Source organism: Coturnix japonica, chromosome 4, assembly GCF_001577835.2.
Source record: "Coturnix japonica isolate 7356 chromosome 4, Coturnix japonica 2.1, whole genome shotgun sequence".
NCBI classification, from domain to species: Eukaryota; Metazoa; Chordata; class Aves; order Galliformes; family Phasianidae; genus Coturnix; species Coturnix japonica.
In genome coordinates, this window is record NC_029519.1 from 50,903,324 (window position 1) to 50,921,516 (window position 18,193).

The 18,193-nt window shown below is 39.7% G+C and overlaps 1 protein-coding gene across 32 annotated transcripts in view; it reads right to left on the reverse strand.

Annotated features, from left to right (window-relative positions):
- The window catches only part of ANK2 (ankyrin 2), a 316,117-nt gene that overhangs the window by 78,599 nt on the left and 219,325 nt on the right, over window positions 1-18,193 (reverse strand). For 26 of the 32 annotated variants that reach the window (XM_032444304.1, XM_032444291.1, XM_032444289.1 and 23 more), the window contains 12 exons: window positions 16,433-16,531; window positions 14,862-15,059; window positions 11,927-12,025; window positions 11,657-11,755; window positions 9,174-9,272; window positions 8,108-8,305; window positions 6,017-6,115; window positions 5,381-5,479; window positions 2,683-2,880; window positions 1,184-1,282; window positions 981-1,079; window positions 157-255 (listed from right to left, as the gene is read on the reverse strand). In XM_032444304.1, the coding sequence (XP_032300195.1) occupies window positions 157-255; window positions 981-1,079; window positions 1,184-1,282; window positions 2,683-2,880; window positions 5,381-5,479; window positions 6,017-6,115; window positions 8,108-8,305; window positions 9,174-9,272; window positions 11,657-11,755; window positions 11,927-12,025; window positions 14,862-15,059; window positions 16,433-16,531 (1,485 nt within the window). The remainder of the gene's footprint in view (window positions 1-156; window positions 256-980; window positions 1,080-1,183; window positions 1,283-2,682; window positions 2,881-5,380; window positions 5,480-6,016; window positions 6,116-8,107; window positions 8,306-9,173; window positions 9,273-11,656; window positions 11,756-11,926; window positions 12,026-14,861; window positions 15,060-16,432; window positions 16,532-18,193) is intronic. The other 6 variants (XM_032444309.1, XM_032444306.1, XM_032444305.1 and 3 more) reach the window with 2 other exon arrangements.

Genomic DNA, 18,193 nt, shown 5'->3' on the forward strand with positions numbered 1-18,193 from the left:
ACTGCCATATAACAAAAAAGAGAAGAAATATTACATTTACACATCTGACAACAAGCTGTACAAAGAAAACTTTCACCAAATCAAAGGTTTGCTCTTTAGCCCTAGAAAGGAAGGAACTATTCAGAGAAACACTTCCCACAAGCACTTCACACTTACGGTGGTGATGGCATTGGGCTTAGCTCCATGTTGGAGAAGGACATTAATGATGTGAGTGTGACCTTGTTGAGCAGCTTGGTGGAGAGGAGTGTACCCATTCTGTAATCCACGGTGGTTACCGTAAAAGCAAATAAAGAAGAAAAACAAACACCAGCAATTAGATTAGAAAATTTGGTCTGCATAATTCTGCTCTTTTTCAGACATTTCTAAAAGAAATTATGCCATCAATTGAAATGAGCATTTGCACTGGAAGAAATTGCTAAAGTCTGTGGATTACATTCAGTATTTGGCTACAGGCAGCTCAGTTGACTTCAGTAGAATCAGTCGATAATAGCATAACCAGCTCCCCCTCAAAAAAAACCCCAACCTGTCCTGAGTAAGTCATGTCACACATGCTTTGGTTGTGAATAATTTTTCCCACTCTTCACCCAGATCAGATCAGAGAGAACTTGGAATCACTCAGTTTCGGAACTGTAGTTTGGCAACACATCAGCATTACACTAGTGTAAGCCACGTATGAATGAAATCAGAAATAAACTTGTTAGTTGCAAACGAAAAGGAGAAAACAAAACCAAATAAAACCACCACAACAAAAAATACCAATTCCCTTACATAATCCCAAAGAGTTATCTGACTTTTCTTTTGTGAACATTCAACAAGGTGATGCAGCAGACAGAATGTATTCCACTGTAGCCATAGATCAAAACATGTTGACGTCTACCAGTCAGTAATTACAGTTCCTAGGTACTTAGTGGTATGTATCTGAAGCATTTCATTAACAAGTTCACAATAAAGAGCACAAGAAAGAATGAAAAATTCTTTACCTTTGTTTTAGCATTGACATTTGCTCCCTGCTTGAGAAGAAAATTCACCATTTTGATGTTTCCATAGTGACATGCCACAATTAAAGGTGTATAACCAAGCTACAAGAGAACATAGAAATAAAACTGCAAGTTCAGTGGAATATTCCTTTATAATGATAGTATCCTTTGGCACACTGGAGACAAGTAGCCACGCCATGTTTTACCTTTGTCTGAGCATCTTGGTTTGCACCATGCTTTGTGAGTATTTCAGCTACGTTTACTTTATCTTCTTGAGCTGCAAGGTGTAGGGACGTCAGTCCAGTCTGGAAATTGAATATAAAAAATAAACAAATAAATAAATAAAACCTTTACATTACAAATATAGCCTTTCTCACTTTCTCATCTTTAAAAGATGAAGAGACTCTAACTACAGCTTCTAAATATATGTTTTAAACAAAGTAGAGTTGATGCTCCTTTTGTCTGGCTGACAAATAGCTTCACAGAAATTACATCACCATAACAACAGAGTAAATGCCTCAGGCAGCCATGATCACACTTGGATTTTATAGTATAACATCACTAAGGAAGCTGAGAGTCCCACTAATAAATTAGGGTGTTGTGCTTCCCACTTCTCAGATGGGAGAGGAGGGAGCCTTAACAACTGCAGGCAAGAGTCAGAATGAAGAAACTAACCCCGAAACACATCCCACTCAAAGATGCCAAATGGATATAGTAATTAACTGAAAACTCACTGTGATACTCATGGCGCTTGGCCATGAGCAAGGAAGGGAATACACTTACTGAGAGAAGTGAAAACTACACTGTCCCTTATTGGTCGTATAACATACAATATTAATACTAGACAATGAGAGACTTGAGTCAATCATTTTGACTTGTACGATCAAAAACTACAGGCTTTCAATTTTAGGTAAATAAGATTTATATATATGCCCATATAAATCTGGTGAGCTATGAAAATCTAGGTTTTCTCTACACTTATCTTCTACGTAGGCCCATCAAGTATTACCACAGGAAACTGAAAGGATTGGACAGATTCTCCAGAGCAGTTTTCTTTTTCACTCACTACTCCACTAATACTGTAGTTATGTTATCTGCTGCTCATTTCTTCACCTTGGCAAGATTGTTGATGGGTAAGATATATGGTAATAAAGAGCCTTTGCTGGCACTAAATTATTTTGGACTGCAGCTCTCAGGTTTCTGTTATATGTAATTAAATAAACCCACAGACCCAAAAACTCCAGAATTTTACATTCCTCATCCTTTGGATCTAATGTAAAATTTGAGGAACATACCTGAAACAGCTGAGAGATGGCAAGGTTGCAACACAATAAAACTGCAGCTGTCCCACCTTTCTGAATGCCTCAGAAACCATTTTACCTAGTCTCTTTTCTCCCGTTACCTCTCTATCAGAGCAGGTTGTACACCATTTTTCTCTGTTCACAGCAAAGAGCTGCAGATCCTGTAGTGGGCTACACAGTGAAGTTATTAATCCCATGATACAGGTTAACCAATCAATCTATCTTCCACTCCTATGTATTCTCTCCTCACTTCTACTGCTTGCCCACCTTTGTCACTTCTGCAGACTCACAAATATGCATACAGTGGAGAATTTCTGAGAGCATGACCTCAATTTCATACTGTGTTCTATGTTTTCCTGGATGCTCCTGACATAGATAGCACTTTGTATCCAGTTGTGAGTTACCTTTGTTGCCACGTGGATATTGGCTCCTTTCTCCAAAAGCAATGTCACCATGTCTGTGTGACCTTCTTGGGAGGCTAAATGAAGTGGTGTCACTCCCTGTTTGGTCAAAATGTTGGTCTCAGCCCCGTAGTTCAACAGTGTGGTAGCTATCTGCATCTGATTTTTCTTGGCAGCAATGTGTAGAGGGGTGTATCCATTCTAACATGGGTTAGGAAACAAAATGAGAGTAAAGTTAATACAAGAGCTATGTAAGCCTAAAAATCCAGACACCTTAGAACTATATTATTTTCAGTTACTCCTTATGATTAGAGTTGGGAGTCCGTTATATTTTCAACACCAGACATGCCCCACGTGGCCCCAGTGTTCCACTGCTTTTGCAATCTATATTTTTGTCCATATCAACTAGAAAAAGCAGGCTTTTGCTAGGGCAGACAGGACTTCTTAATCTGATTAATTCCAATTACCCTGCATTGAAACCTACATTTCAAATATCCTATGTTATAAATATTCACTTTTGAGTGATGTTCCCTGTGATGATTAATGGGTGCATGCTCTTCACTACATTATGTACTTTTGAACTTCATGGGTAAAGGTATGTCTGCATAAGGAATTTTGATACACGTCTGTCATAGTTCTGGCTGGAACCAGTAATATGGAATGATGTTATTCTGATCAAACTGACCATTTAAGCAAAGCAGAAAGACGTTACTTATACTCTCTGGGAACAAGACAACTTCCCACATTTAATCACTAAGTATGAATGCACTTAGAAAACTTAGAATCACAGGATATCATGAGAATAGATTACAACAGATGATCTTTGTGGAGATTTAGGTTGGTCTGTATCTTCCTAAAAGGGAGCTTTACCAAGCTACCCAATTGCAACTGTAGTTTTTGCCACCTTTCTTGCCCACCAGTTTAAATAACAGTTCTCACGTAATCATTTCAAGGATGGGTCCCATTTTCCAGCAGCATGTAAAACAGCAGTCCCTTACAGGACAGAACATGCTGAAGACAGCACCAGTTCTAATTATTCTTCCCTTTTGGAAGCCTTCACCTAACACAGTGAAATCATAACACTATTTCCAATCCCAGAATGAATTCTGCAGATATGTGGTCATAATATACACATTGTTTCTAATATTACAGAACACTAAGTTCCAACTATGACTAAAGCTCACAAACATAAAATGAGCAGAGAGGCACATATATGCATGCATACACACATGTAGTTTTTTTTAGGGAAGGTCTGGAAGAACAATAATTTGTGCAGGTGGGTGGTTATTCATATGAGATTGCTCAGGGTCTGGCCTAGTTGCATTTTTACCACTTCCAAGGATCCCCTGCCCCTGGGGACAACCTGTTCCAACACTCGGTCATCCACACCTTGTTTGTTTGTTTGGGTTTTGTTGTTGCTGTTCTTGTTTTGTTTGTTTAAATTTACATTGAATTGGAACTTCCCACACAGAACTAGCACTGGCTACAGTACCACAGGAGGTTGCGGCCAGGCTGCCTTCTCATGAGGGTATTAGATGTGGTGCTGCCTCCTGCTCCCTGAGAAAGGCAGAAAAAAGAAGTGGGAAGGAAGGGTAGGAAGAAGAGAGGAAAGAAGGAAGGAAGGCTTAGACACATGTACTTTTCACTAAGTAAAATCCTGGCTGGATGTCTAGGCCCAGAGAATGCCAGTGAATAGAGGTCAATCCAGCTGGTGACCAGTCACTAGAGGTGCTCCTCAGGGGTCAGTATTAGGGCCAGTTTAATAACTTTACTGATGATCTGGATGAGAGGACTGAATGCACTCAGTAAATTTTCAGATGACACCAAGTTGGAAGGATGTGTTGATCTGTCTGAGGGCAGGAAGGCCCTACGGTGGAACCTGGGTAGACTGACTGATCACTGGCCCGAGGCCACTGGGATGAAGTTAAACAAGACCAAGTGTCAGGTCTGGCACTTTGGTCTCAACAAATCAGTGTAACAGTACAGGCCTGGGGCAGAGTGGCTGGAAGGCTGTTTGGGAGTAAAGGATGGTCAACACTAGGCTGAACATGAATTGGCAAAGTGCACAGGTGGCCAACAAGGCCAATGGCATCCTGGCTTATATCAGAAATAGCACATCCAGCAGGAGGTGATCATCCCTCTGTATTCAGCACTGGTAAGGCTGCACCTCGAGTGCTGTGCTCAGTTCTGGGTCCCTTCACTACAAGAAAGACATTGAGGCCCTGGAACGTGTCCAGAGAAGGGCAACTAAGCTGGTGAGGGGTCTGGAGCACAGGCTGAGGGAGCTGGGATTGTTTAGTCCGGAGAAGAGGAGGCTCAGGGAAAACCTCATGGCTCTCTACAACTGCCTGAAGGGAGGTCGTGGTGAGACTGGGCTTTTCCCATGTAACAGCCAAAGGATGAGAAGGGATGGCCCCAAATTATGCCAGGCAAGGTTAAGCTTGGATGTTAGGAATTATTTCTTCTCAGAAAGTGTGGTGAGGTATTGGAACAGGCTGCCCAGGGAGCTGGTGGAATCACCACCCTGGAGGTGCTTGAGGAAAGGGTAGAAGTGGCACTGAGAGACGTGTTTTAGTGGGAATGGTAGTGATGAACAGACGGTTGGACTGGAAAATCCCAACAGCCCTTCCAACCTCGGTGATGTTATGATTGCATGAGGAAGGCAGTGCGGCCATGGCATGTGGTTTGGGGTGAAGCTCACCTTGGCGGTTGCGTGGGGCGATGCGCCCTTCTCCAGCAGCAGCAGTGCCACCTTCTGGTTGTCGTAATGGGCCGCCACGTGCAGGGGCGTGAGGCCGTTCTGTAAGGGTGGTTAGGGGCGTTAGTGTGGGACGGTACCAGCGGGACCCCGAGCGCGGGGCAGCAGTTAATGTTAGTGACCAGAAGTCACGGGCAGCAGCTGTTTAATGCGGAGAAGAGCAGCTGAGGGTGAGCTTGGGCAGCCATGCTTGATGTGGCCACCGGCATGGAGTCCATTTCTCCCAACCCTGTGAGAACAGGTTCCCACAGAACAGAACAAGAAACAGTCTTACCCCTGGGTTTTTGAATTATGATTTCTACAGCTGGGACATTCCTGTGAAATCAGTACTTCTTGAGCCACAGAAACATCTTTGTCCTCTGAGCTGAGCATTGCATAACCTTGTGGAAGGGAACCTAAACCCAGTGCTCAGCACCACAGCCTCCAACACTAACAGACATAACTGACAGCCTTGAGAGGGAGTGATCTTAATAAAGCTAGTGCCACCATATGAAAGTGGCCGCAGGCTTCCTTTGTATGCACATTTTGCCAAGTAAGAACCCAAAAGGCCAATAATTTTTGTTTCTTTCTGCTTAGTACCTTGCCAGCTGAATCAGGAGAAGCACGACGCTGCAGGAGGAGCTTTGCCACTTCCAGGCTCCCATATTTGGCTGCCACGTGCAAAGGTGTGAATCCCTTCTGAAAAATTTCAGGAGGCAAAAGCAAATGTTCGTGTTAAAAAGCATGCTGACACCTCCCTTTCAAGAGCCATGTTATTAAACTAGTTGGTTATTCTTGGACCTATATTCAAGCTGCCAAAATCAGTAGCCTTGTGGAGAAATAGCATCGTCTCTTAAAAGCATTTTGAGAACCATGAAATACAAAATATGTTTTCCCCTCTCATTATTCTTTCCCATGTACGTGGTGGCGGAATGGCATATAGTTTATTTGATACAGATCCTACTGGCAATGAACACTATGTGGGCAAGGAAGGCACTTGTTCAAATTTCTATTCCAAACCAGCTCCATTTTTTTTTTTTTAATTTATTTTTTTTTAGCTTTATGATAACATTGTAGAAATATTTCCTGTGTCAATTGGTGCCAGTAACAATGAAACACCATTTAAATTCAGCGAGAAAAGCTCCAAACTTTGTGTTCATTCTTTAGAGAGCTTGTTGAAGAATTTCAACTTGGACTTTTTTTTTTTTTTTTTAAACAGTCTCTGCTGGAGCCTCTGAGCTTCACCTTAAAATATCACTACCTGACTCAATAGCAGTGCTTTTGGAAACACATGGTGGCATGACAAAAATCTTGCATTTTTGAAAGAGTACTTTTCTATTTGTTTTAGCAAGGTGTATCAGTGGTGCACAGACATAAGGTCTATAAAAAACTAATGTGCAGTTCACATAGTCTTTCAATTTTAAAAATCAAGTTGATAAGGAAAACAGCAGGTGGCAGACTACACTGTACTGTCCTGACAGTAATTCCAGGTAGCTACAACAACCTATTTGCCTGACATGTAAGAGATGTGTAATGCTTATCATCATTGACCTGATCCAGTAATCCCACCTCAACAGGAGTTTATGTTAGGGAATCTCAAACATTTCCAGCCTGTGAATCAAAGGTTTGTAGAAAGATTATCAGGAGGGCTACACCTCCCCCTATTCACAATTACAGAATGTTTCTACAGTACTAAAAGCAAACATCACAAACCAGTATGGAAATCTGAAAAAGTATTTAGTGTATTTTTAGCCATTTTTATGTGATTTAACAGACGGATAAAAGGACAACAGCAAGCATGCCCAGTAATCCATGGATCATTAATTTCAGAATTGCTGGTTTAGACTTCTAAACCCCAGAAAACATCAAATTCCTCAAAAAATTTGTGGAAAAAAGTGGGACTTTAGGGTCCCACTGTAAAATCAGATGTACTACTTAAACACATGTGATGCATTTGAAAAAAGATACCTTGGCACATAACTCTAGTCACAGTATCTATTTTCTTATATGTTTAACACTCTGTCAGGAATGTATTGGCAGCCATTTTTGGCTAAGAAAACAATAATATTCCACAGACTATTTCTTTCATAAGTTTAGAAAAATGGCTCATTGGGTCATATGATATCTTGTTTACAGACACGCTGAAAATAAATTCAGATTTAGATGAGACAGGACAGAAACTGAATTGTATAAATAAGCCTTTAGGAATAATCCTTTCATCCAATATAGACAGAATTATTTTACTGTTTGAATAAACAAGGTATTAAAAAATAAACAGACTTGTTCATTAGGGAAAATAATAATAATAATTTCCTTCCTCACCTCAAATCTGCATTTTCTAGTTTGAAAATTTTGGCAACAAAAGCCCTATTCATAACAGGACAGTAAAGAGTTACAGGAGGACTTCATGCACATTTTAAGCTTGTTGTAGCCACATATTTATCATGACTTGAATTTGGCTCCAGTACGATCCAAACCCTTTACTTCAGATGACAGCAAAAAATGTCAAATCTCAATCAGTGTCTGATACATTACTTCAGTCTACTGGATTGCTGTTGATTAAATAGGAACAAAACAAAGTACAAAGTAGCTCAGCTTCTCAGTGTGAAAATACATCCCTCATGTAACAGGCATGCTCAAGTATACACTGCTTGTACTGCTTGAGTACAGTCACAAAGCATTTTTTCTTACTTTGGTGGACATGGAGTGTGAGGCACCTGCCTCTAGGAGAACCGAAGCAACATCAACTTGTCCCTCTCTGGCAGAGATGTGCAGTGGAGTGTACCCATTAGTTGTTGCAGCATCAGGGTGGGCCATGTGCTGTAGCAGAAGCTGGACAATCTCTGTTTTGCCCAAGCGAGAGGCAATGTGCAGCGGAGTCTGTTCTTCCTACAACTCAAATCAAGTAGACAATTAGAGCAGGTAGAACTACCCTGAACCCAGTTTCTTAATTTGTTATACACCAGCTACCTTGCTCTGCAAATGGTTTCTGTTTTCATAACCTATGACTAACTGCTACCAGAATACCTGATGTTTGGATTTAGGATATTGCTGTGCACCTTCTCACTTAGATGGAACAGCTGTTGCTGGTCTGAATCAGGCATATTGTACTGAGTCTGCCTGGGACTGGAGGTAATTTTCTTCTAGCAGCTCATATGGTGCTGTGTTTTAGATTTGTGACCAAAACATGTTTAGGTATTGCTGAACAGTGCTTACACAGCACCAAGGCCTTCTTAGCTGGAAGGTGACATAGCCAGGACAGCTGGTCTGAATGGACCAAGAAGATAATCCATTCCCTGTAATGTCATACCTAGCAATAAAACTAGAGGGTGAGCTTTTCCAAAGTAGCTGTTGCTTGGAGACTGGCTGGGCATCAGTCTGCTTGTGGGAGGTGGTGAGTGATTGCCTTTGCATCACTTGGGGGGGGGAGGGCTTGTTTTATTCTGTGTTTAAACTGTTGTGTTGTTATTTTTTTCCTTTCTCCTTCACTAAATAAACTGTTTTTATCTTAACCCAAGAGTTTCATTCACTTTTTACCTATTATTACAAGCAATTGCACGAAGACTGAGCTACCAGCCACAGTCAACCCACCCACCACACACATTTTATTCCAAACATCTACACAGAAATACATTGCTACTTTTGGAACAGGTTAAGATTTGTTTAGTGTAGAATCCACAGATTATATATTCTTCAGCTATATTTTTTATATTAAAAAAAAAAAAAATAAAGAAACAGTTATGAGCAGAACACCTACCCTGGCTCTGGCATCAACTAGGGCCCCATTTCTCAGGAGACAACGAACTACTTCCACCTGCCCAGCACGTGCTGCCATGTGCAGTGCAGTTTCTCCACGCTGCAGAAAAGTAAAAAAAAGTTTCAATGCCTTAAACCTCCATGAAGAAACAGAGCTCTGCATTTCCACCAGCTGAGACAGGGAGCTAAGAAGAGTGCATGCATACATGTGCCAAACCTGGGTAGTCTATGGTTTGCAAATTTCTGGACAAACGTTATTTATACAGTATTCTACTTTATCCATTTGCCTGGTCACATAAATTCCTCAGCTTTCTATTTACAGATGCATCAGCTTTTGCTCACGTACACTGAACAACTGTACAATTGTACAGTGAACCTGTCTCTTTCAAGGGACTGTGAAGCACACAAGCCTCAAAATGGAAGGGGATTTTTCTCCAGATGGTCTCTTCCTGCACACTGTGTGGAACTGGCAGCTTTAAAATGCCTTGCAGCAGCTGCGCACAACTGAGCCAGCATATGAAATGCGTAAAATCTGTGCTCAGCAGCACGGATCTGTCTGTGGGCTTTGAAATGAATCCTGTTTCAGGCCTTCTACAGCCGACATAATTTGAAGGAGCATATGCAGTTCTGGAAGGCTAACTGGACTGATGTTGAGTTTCAGATCATGATAACACAGTACAGGTGATATATTCAAAGCATTTACTTTTTGCATAGGTTTGCAAAGAAACACTGAAAGTGACTATTCCTTGATGGTATTTCTAGCTAAATTCTGCATAGTTCAACATTTTCTGAGCTCACTGTCATCAAGTGGACTAAAATAGTCCCTGTACAGCTCATTGGTATCTGGTATATTAGGTACTGGGACAGATCTGCAATCAAGAGTTCAGAATATATCCGTTAATTATGACAACACATCAGGACTGATCATTTCTATCTGTTAAGAGTGTTTTTCTCCTTACTATAGAGCTGGACTATATGTTATTACTGTGACTGTCAAGTTAAACTGTAAGTACCAAAATGAACACTCTTGTCAAGATCTTTTTTTGTCAGAGACCAAGTCTTCTCAACCTTCTGCACAGACACAGCAAAAAGAAGTAACCTGAGTCTGCCTCCTGTCATGAACTTAAAGCAAACCCCCTGGACATGGAGTTGATTTACCAACAATCAATTTAAAGTTAACGTTAGATCATCGGCTGTGATTACTAAGTAGGCAGCAAACAAAATCCCACAACCTCTGTTACAAACCATAATGCAGAATCTACATAAACATTATTACCTGAAGAATGAACTGTTTAGAATCATTTTTACATTTCTCACAATCTAATGATCAAGTTTCTATAAACACCCTTTCATACCTGAGTTAGTAACACAATTCAGCTTTTGGAAACAGTCAGTAAACCAGCAGGGGACTTCAGCTTACCAAATAAAAAGCCAAGACACCTATGTAGCACAAACTGTAAAGTGTTAAACTTTGCACAAAGATGTCCAGTAACACCAGCACAATATTTTAAATCGTTTCCACAACAATTTCTTGTTGGCTTCCATCTCATCAATAAAGGTTATGTGTATGCATTGTTTTTACAAGAAAATAGAAAGAAGTAAAAGGTTTTTACTGTCCTCATGATTCAAGCAAACAGCTTGGTATACGGAATGCTGTCACTAGGCTCCATGTAAGATTTTTCTGACAGGAAAAACTAACAAACCATCGTACCTGAATTAACAACTTTTTCTTGTTATTTTATTTTTGGGAATACTTATTTATAACGTTACTGGTTATAAATTTTATCGAGCAGATAGTCAGAAGTTAAATACTTGTTTATAATGACAAATTCAAACAGTAAGATATCTATGAAATACAACTCAGGAAATCATCACGTTCTTTTTACAGTTATTATTCTTGGTAACTAGGCTATTGGTATACAAACACTGATTTCTACTGTAAGTCAGGTTCTGCATTTAGTTACCTCCCAAAGGTCACATTTTCTAAGTTTAAATACGTTCTTTTGCAAGGCACTATCCCCTGGAATTTCCTGTATAAAAGGAACATCTCAAATTTAATATTTTAACTTCTTGTTTAATAAGATTTAAGCATTTAATACCCTTTCATTAATACAGATGACACAATTTCATTATGGCCAGCAAGGCTATGCAAGTAGAAATTAAAGCCGCTTGGACATAAATTTCATCATTCTGAATTGCCTTGCTTTATAATCAGCTTGAAATGTATTTGGCAAGCTTTGACTGTTTTTAAGGGATTTTTACCTACTCAGGCATTGCAGAACAGTAGACAAAACCAAAAATGGCTTACAATGTCTATACAATAGCTATTTTCCCCTCTTCACTGTTTGGGAAAGGTGCTACCATAATTTGTCCTAACATAAAATGAAGTAATGAAGTATCATTAAAATGTGACCTTTGTTTGCACCGCATGGACCCCTTTGTAGTGAGCATCACACAGATGACTCTAGTCAAAGCCATACTCACAATGTTAGTGACATCGGGAGAGGCTCCGTTCTGCAGCAGAAGGAGGACTATGTTCAAGTGGCCCATAAATGCAGCCACATGTATTGGTGTGAGGCCCGACTGCGAAACAAAGCAAGAGCAGTTTTACTCCTCTGCACGAGCGTAGGGGAGGGGCTTCTTCATTTAAATAAACATAAGTGAAGGTGAGGCATGACAGGAAAGAGAAAAAAAGAAGCAAAAAAAGGAAAAAAGAGTAGGAATGTTTCTTCAGAGTATGAAACATTTTTCTACCTCCGTTATAGCCTGGATTGAAGCCCCATATTTCACCAGGAGTTCCATGACTTTGATGCGATTTTTCTTGCAGGCAATGTGCAGTGGAGTAAAACCATTCTGTGCAAAAGACAGTCATGTTAGTTAAAAACATGCAGCTACACTTTCCAAATAGCTCCATGCTGGCACACTGGGAGCAGAAGTGTTAGAGTACTAGAAGCTATTGTTCTTTAAGCACAAGAGGTTATGAATTACAGAAATCTCCCAGAAGCCTTAAGGAGAACAAAGCAGTGCTACTGCTTTCTTCTCTAGCAGTAGAGAGAAACTGAACTTACACCTCTCAAAACCAAATACAGACAAGCCCATTGTGACTCTTAAAGGTATGCTCATGTGCATGTATGTATGTAGTTCCAAAGACTGCACATGTGTATGTGTAAGAACAACTTTGAAATCAGTTAGGGTCTTTGAGATGTATAAAGCACATTCTATAGCTTTCTAAGAACAGAACAGAGTATTTCTACCAGATTGCATCTTCTTTATCTTGTACGCTTATAAACTAAGTATCTATGTATATTAACTTTGTATTCACAAATCAATCTGCAGTATACTGTACTTATTTTTTAGTGTGTGCACATTCTGCAAGGTATATTTATAGATAAGGTATTAATATCACAATTTCAGTTTTGGTTTCACAATACCAATTTTTTAGTCTCGCTAGATTTGTGGCCCCTCTTCCTTTATTCCTGTAAGTAAAGTATCAGCCCCTGGTATTTGGGTTAAAATTAAATGTGATGGAGTAGGAACAGGAGAAAAAAAGGGGAGTGAAGAAAGGAACATCTTAAACCAAAGTTGCACCCTAGCCTTTTAAAATGTGAGACAGTAGTTTTAGTGGTTTGCTTACCATCAGTAGATATTCATTTGTTTCAAAATGTTTATTCAGTAAGACTGGGGCTTTTTCAACAAAGCATGTCTTCACATTGTATACATAATGCATGCTTTGTCTTCAGGCTGTTTTTATGTATTACTAACAGAGGGTAAGTGTGTGCCTAAAGTTAAGCAAACACATTATTCACTGCACATGAACATTTTAGTGAAAAGCACAGGTAACTCTTTTCTTTAAATGTCAACTACTTGCTCTATTTTCTAATAAAAAGGATCAGTATTGCAAAACACTCAACTCGAAGTAAATAACTTAGCTTGTAGAAAGAGACACACGACAGTCAGCTTCTGTTAAGGGAAATGTTAATTACTAGTTGCTTTGAAGGAACTTTAAAGAGTACAAAAATTGAAAAAGCTGAGAACTCATGTGGTGTCTGTATCCCCACAACATTTTGCAAGTATTAATGATTTTTTTTAATATAGTCAAAAAGGAGTAACTTATAACACTTATTCCAACACCGTACTCTTTGCTAAATATTACAAATAGCTTTCCCCAGTTTCTTAAAAAGTCATCAAAACAATCATACATTTTAGCTCCTGCATTACATCCTTCAATATATTTCATTAGAAGTTTTACTGCTTCAGAAGTTTCCATTTTTTCCACTTAATTTTACTTCCTGAGTTGATTTAACTTTGCTATTTAAGTGAGAAACAGTTTAAATGAGAGTCAGGAAAAGGCAGAAAAAACATTACTAACAAAAATGATGAGCATCCTGAATGTACTGAATACTATAAACAAACCAGTGGTGACAAGTCCCTACTGTGGGGGGAAATGAGAGAGAGAAATCCACTCAGAAGGTAGGAGAGCAGAGAGGCAGTAGCCTGAGGGTGTGCTCCTTTCCTTCCAGGACAGCTATTTCTCAGGATGGGAGGAACACAAGGTACATTCTTGTCATGGAAGGGAAGAAGAAAGATACGGAGGCTAGCATACAAGGTGTCTGTGTGGGCAGCTGAGGAAAGTACAGCTAAAGATAATCAGGAGACTGGCAAGAAAACCTAGAAGTCGGGATGAAAACAGCACTGAAGAAGATGAGCAAAATGAAAATGATATTGGGAAATACCAAAGAAAAAAAACATAATAATAAGAAGAGGGGCTATGAGATATATACAGAGACCACGAGTGATGTGCAAGGAGGCAGGGAAGTGTAAATTCCTTGGGGTTGCTAGAGCTATCACAGAAAGAAAAATACATCATCATATTGAAGGTAAGAAGCTGAGGAAGATATCAGAGGAGACTGCAGCTAAAAGACTGTGGAAGCACCAAATACAGCAGGCAATGGTAGAGTTCTTTTCATGCATATGTATCAAGTGCTCACAGTCTCATTCTTCCCCTCATCATATGCAATGTATTGGTATTTCAGATTCTTCCAGCTAACAGGGACACTTCTCATTAGAGAAAGTCTTGTTCATGTTTGTATACTTTAGACTCTTGAAAGTTATTTTTTCAATTTCTGAAGAGAAATATGATGTTTTTCTCTCAGAAGATACTGGTTTGCACAGCGAGTGAAAGGAATCATACCTGTTTTCATGTAAGCATCAGAAGAACTGTTTTTTAAAGAAACATGGCACCTAATACAAGGGACATCATAATTTGTTATGATTTGATAAATACAGACATTTTATAAATATAGAAATTCTAGCTTTTTAATATATTTTCTCCATGCCCATTAGCTTAGTGATTCAACTGAAAAGTTTCAAAAGTGATCTCTGTATCATGTGGCATAACATGAAGAAATAATTCTTAATTCAACAAAATACCAATGCAGAAATTACCATCACGTGAAAATGGCTTTTGGTACTCTGGAGAGCTACCAGACCTAAAACTATAGCCATTTGTCACAGGCCTAATGATGTAAGATGTAACACTGGCAATCAGTAGGTTGTGACAGTCACTGTTGTGACTGAAGCTAGTCAGCTATTGCTGGAGTCTGTTGACAGCTTTCACTCTGCTTTCCTAGTAAGAACTACTCATGTCCCCTTGGCAGGTTGTTACATGACACAGGTGTGACAGATTTACCAGGGCGCGAGCATTGGGATTAGCTCTCTTGTCCACGAGAAGCTTGGCCACACGGTAGTGGCCACAGTGTGCGGCCACATGCAGGGCAGTCAAGTAGTCCAGCGTGACATCATCCACAGGAGCTTTGTGTTGCAGGAGATGTTTGACACATTCCACATGGTCCCCCTGGGCTGCCATGTGAAGTGGGGAGAGCCCATTCTGTGGCAAAAGAAAACAGAACAATAACTTCTAGCATCTCTCAGATAGTGGCACATAATCAAAGAATGCTGCCATGACTTTGCAGAGTACCCTCAACCACAGAAAAGGAGATGTATCTGAACTACAGTCTGGAAGGCTATAGCCACCCGGCCCCTTCCAGCAAATACAGGGATATTTAGAGAAACAGTTCTGCTCTGCTCAGACCTCTGTTGAGATGCTGCCACTGCAACCCTGATATTTTCTCCTGGTTGACAAAATGTGCCTTTGAATGCTAATATCTGGGAATCCTTCCTGAAGCACACACAATATATGTGGTAGGGTCTGTTCTTTGGTGGCCTTCTACTATTTAATGATGTGAGCTCATTAGCAGAGAAGATTTACCTAACCACATTCTCCCACCAATGGGATCAGTGAAGCTCTAAGGAATTTCTTTTTTAACTACAGTTGCCATCTCACTGTGGATACCTCCTTTATAAAGAGATGATCTGATCTGTACTACCTGGTGCTATCAAGGGATACACAGCTTGAGCACATCCTTACTTGATGTATTTGATATGCGTGCAACCCAGCAATAAAATCTTCCAAGAAGATTACCAAGAGAAAATCTTCAGTCTCTATTATGGACAACGGTGGCTCACAGGACATTAACTGCCCTTGTTTAGAGTCATGTTTGAGGAAATGAGGCCCGGTGAAGCATGCATGGTCTGAAAATGGTATTTCAATTGCCTGTTAATCTTGATCTTCCAGGGGACCTCAAGCACATCATTGCAATACTCCACTGGACTGTTTTGCAACTAATGATACCAGCGATATTTGTCAGGCACTCCAAAGTGAAGTGCTGCACAATGGGGTCTGCTATTAAGCTACAAGTGCCTTTTTCTACGCAGTTTGACTAAAGAGACAGGAAATGCATTCATCTTAGATGCATTCTTTTCAGACATTAGTAAAAACACACTAAAATAATTTCCCAAGTATGAAATAGTCCATGAAAATTACAGGTCCTATGTAGTTTATGTCAAGAATCAGAAAATATCTACCACAAACGTTCTCTCAGGAGTGACTGACACAGCTTTTACATCTTTGTGTTCTATGGCTGTAAAAAGCCACAGAAGTTAAGTGATTTGAATTGCACTCTATTTTGAGTTTAGTCTGAATTCAGTAATGAAGTATATAGTGTTTCACATGTTTGGAAAGGATAGTCCCTATTTTGCTAAGAAAATTTAATTTTTTGATCATTCTCCCCACTAATACTTTACAGAATACCTGACAGAACAGAACTGTCCTTGTCTTCTTCCTCATCCTTTCAGTCACATTAAACATTCCTTGGAAAGTTACATCGAGCCATTAACATATTCTTCTAGTAAGGCACGCACCTTGGTCCTTGCAAGCAGCGGGGCACCTCGTTCCAGAAGCAGCTCCACAACTTGGTCATGTCCACTTCTTGCAGCACAGTGGAGCGGTGTGAGTCCATCCTTAAATCAAAACAAGAGACAGTGAATGAGCACATTCTCCCAGTGTTCATCCTGGCACTCTGTGGAGCCTGCTTTGACTCCTAACTCCTCCCTATTTTTATCTGAAGGACACACTAAGGTTAGAGTTTCAGAGAAGCCCATTTTGTGTTGAAATTTCTTCTCAAAGAGGGTAATGTTATCATGCATTGCCTCCTCCTCTCCTTCTCCTCTGCATGGCTTTGAGATTGCATTGCTTCACAGTGTAATGTATGCTGGGCCAAGGTTGCTTCATTAATCAACATTTGTCCTTTAGATTGCTTTTGATGCAGGGATGAAATAAGATACATCCATGCTGGAAAATTTACTCCAGAATTCATTTTATTTTTTCAAACAGGCTGCAGGAGAAAGATGATTGTAATACAGAAAGGAAAAAGAGAAGGAGAAACCAAGAGAATGAAATCTTTCATTTCTGAAATAGAGAACAAAGAGCAAACGATGCTTTCCTAAAATAACTTTGAGAGCTCCAAAATATTTTTTCATTGCAGAACACTATCCTGTACCAAAATACTTCTTTTACATGTTTAGTAATGATCACAACAGTGATAAAAAAAGATGCATCAGTGAGACAGGAGAATGCATTCTAGGTAATTCCGGTACAATTAGGCTTTTATACAGAAAAAGACTGGAAACACGCAGCAAGAAAAGTGTTTGGGAATGAATATCAGTGCTGTATGACAGAACATAAGGAAATTCACAACCCAAGTTTTCATCTCATTAGAATCTGATATTAAGCATACACTCAGAAAAGTCATCAATACTTGTTCAACAGATACAATGTACAATGTTACATTTATAAGTGTTAAATGCTAATAGTTTTAATCACAACGAAAGCCTTTCTCTTTGAGACAAGCTGATTGTCTGAGATGAAGTAGAACTCTAGGGTTCTTCCTGAAGAACCAGCAAAAGCACAATTCTGAGTACGTTTGTCTGTGATAGACTAATTACTTACAGGTCAAAAAGGTAGTGAACATGCAGTAACACAGCCTTTCTTACACATCAGTGACACTCCTTCACATGTAAACACACTGTCTTGCTGGAGTTTGTGGGAATGCTACGTCATTCTATTTTTACTTCTGCTAACACACTTAAATTAAAAGTAGCTCCATATTTGAACATCATTTTGGATATCCAAACACAGCTCTTTCATGCTCCACAAATGGTACTTCCAAGAAGCAGATCCTCTCACATCCTCAATTTCAAAAGCACAGAGCACCTTTTGGAGTTAGCAGTGCACAAAGCTCCACAACAGTGAGGAAATGAGATCTGGGAAGATTTTTCTCCCTTAGTTATCTACTGGTTGCAGAGATTTTTCAGAAACACTTGGTGGGGTTAGGTGTGCTTTGGCACTCGCAATCTCAGAGGCAGTTACTGCATCACTAAATTCCACAGAAGCTTTGCAATGAGGTTCAATAAATGGAAGATCAAACCCACAAACAGAATTAAAGGGTGTTCAACACAAAGTCAATCTGGTCTACGTAAAGAAATTGTGTATAACTAGCTTATCTGTTTCTTCCTTGCACCTTCAGAGTAAACAAATAAAAAGCCTTTAAATATATTTGCATCTCACTGCCAGAAAGGTTTATACACTGTTCTCATTAGCATTACTGAGGCAAGAATAAGTTT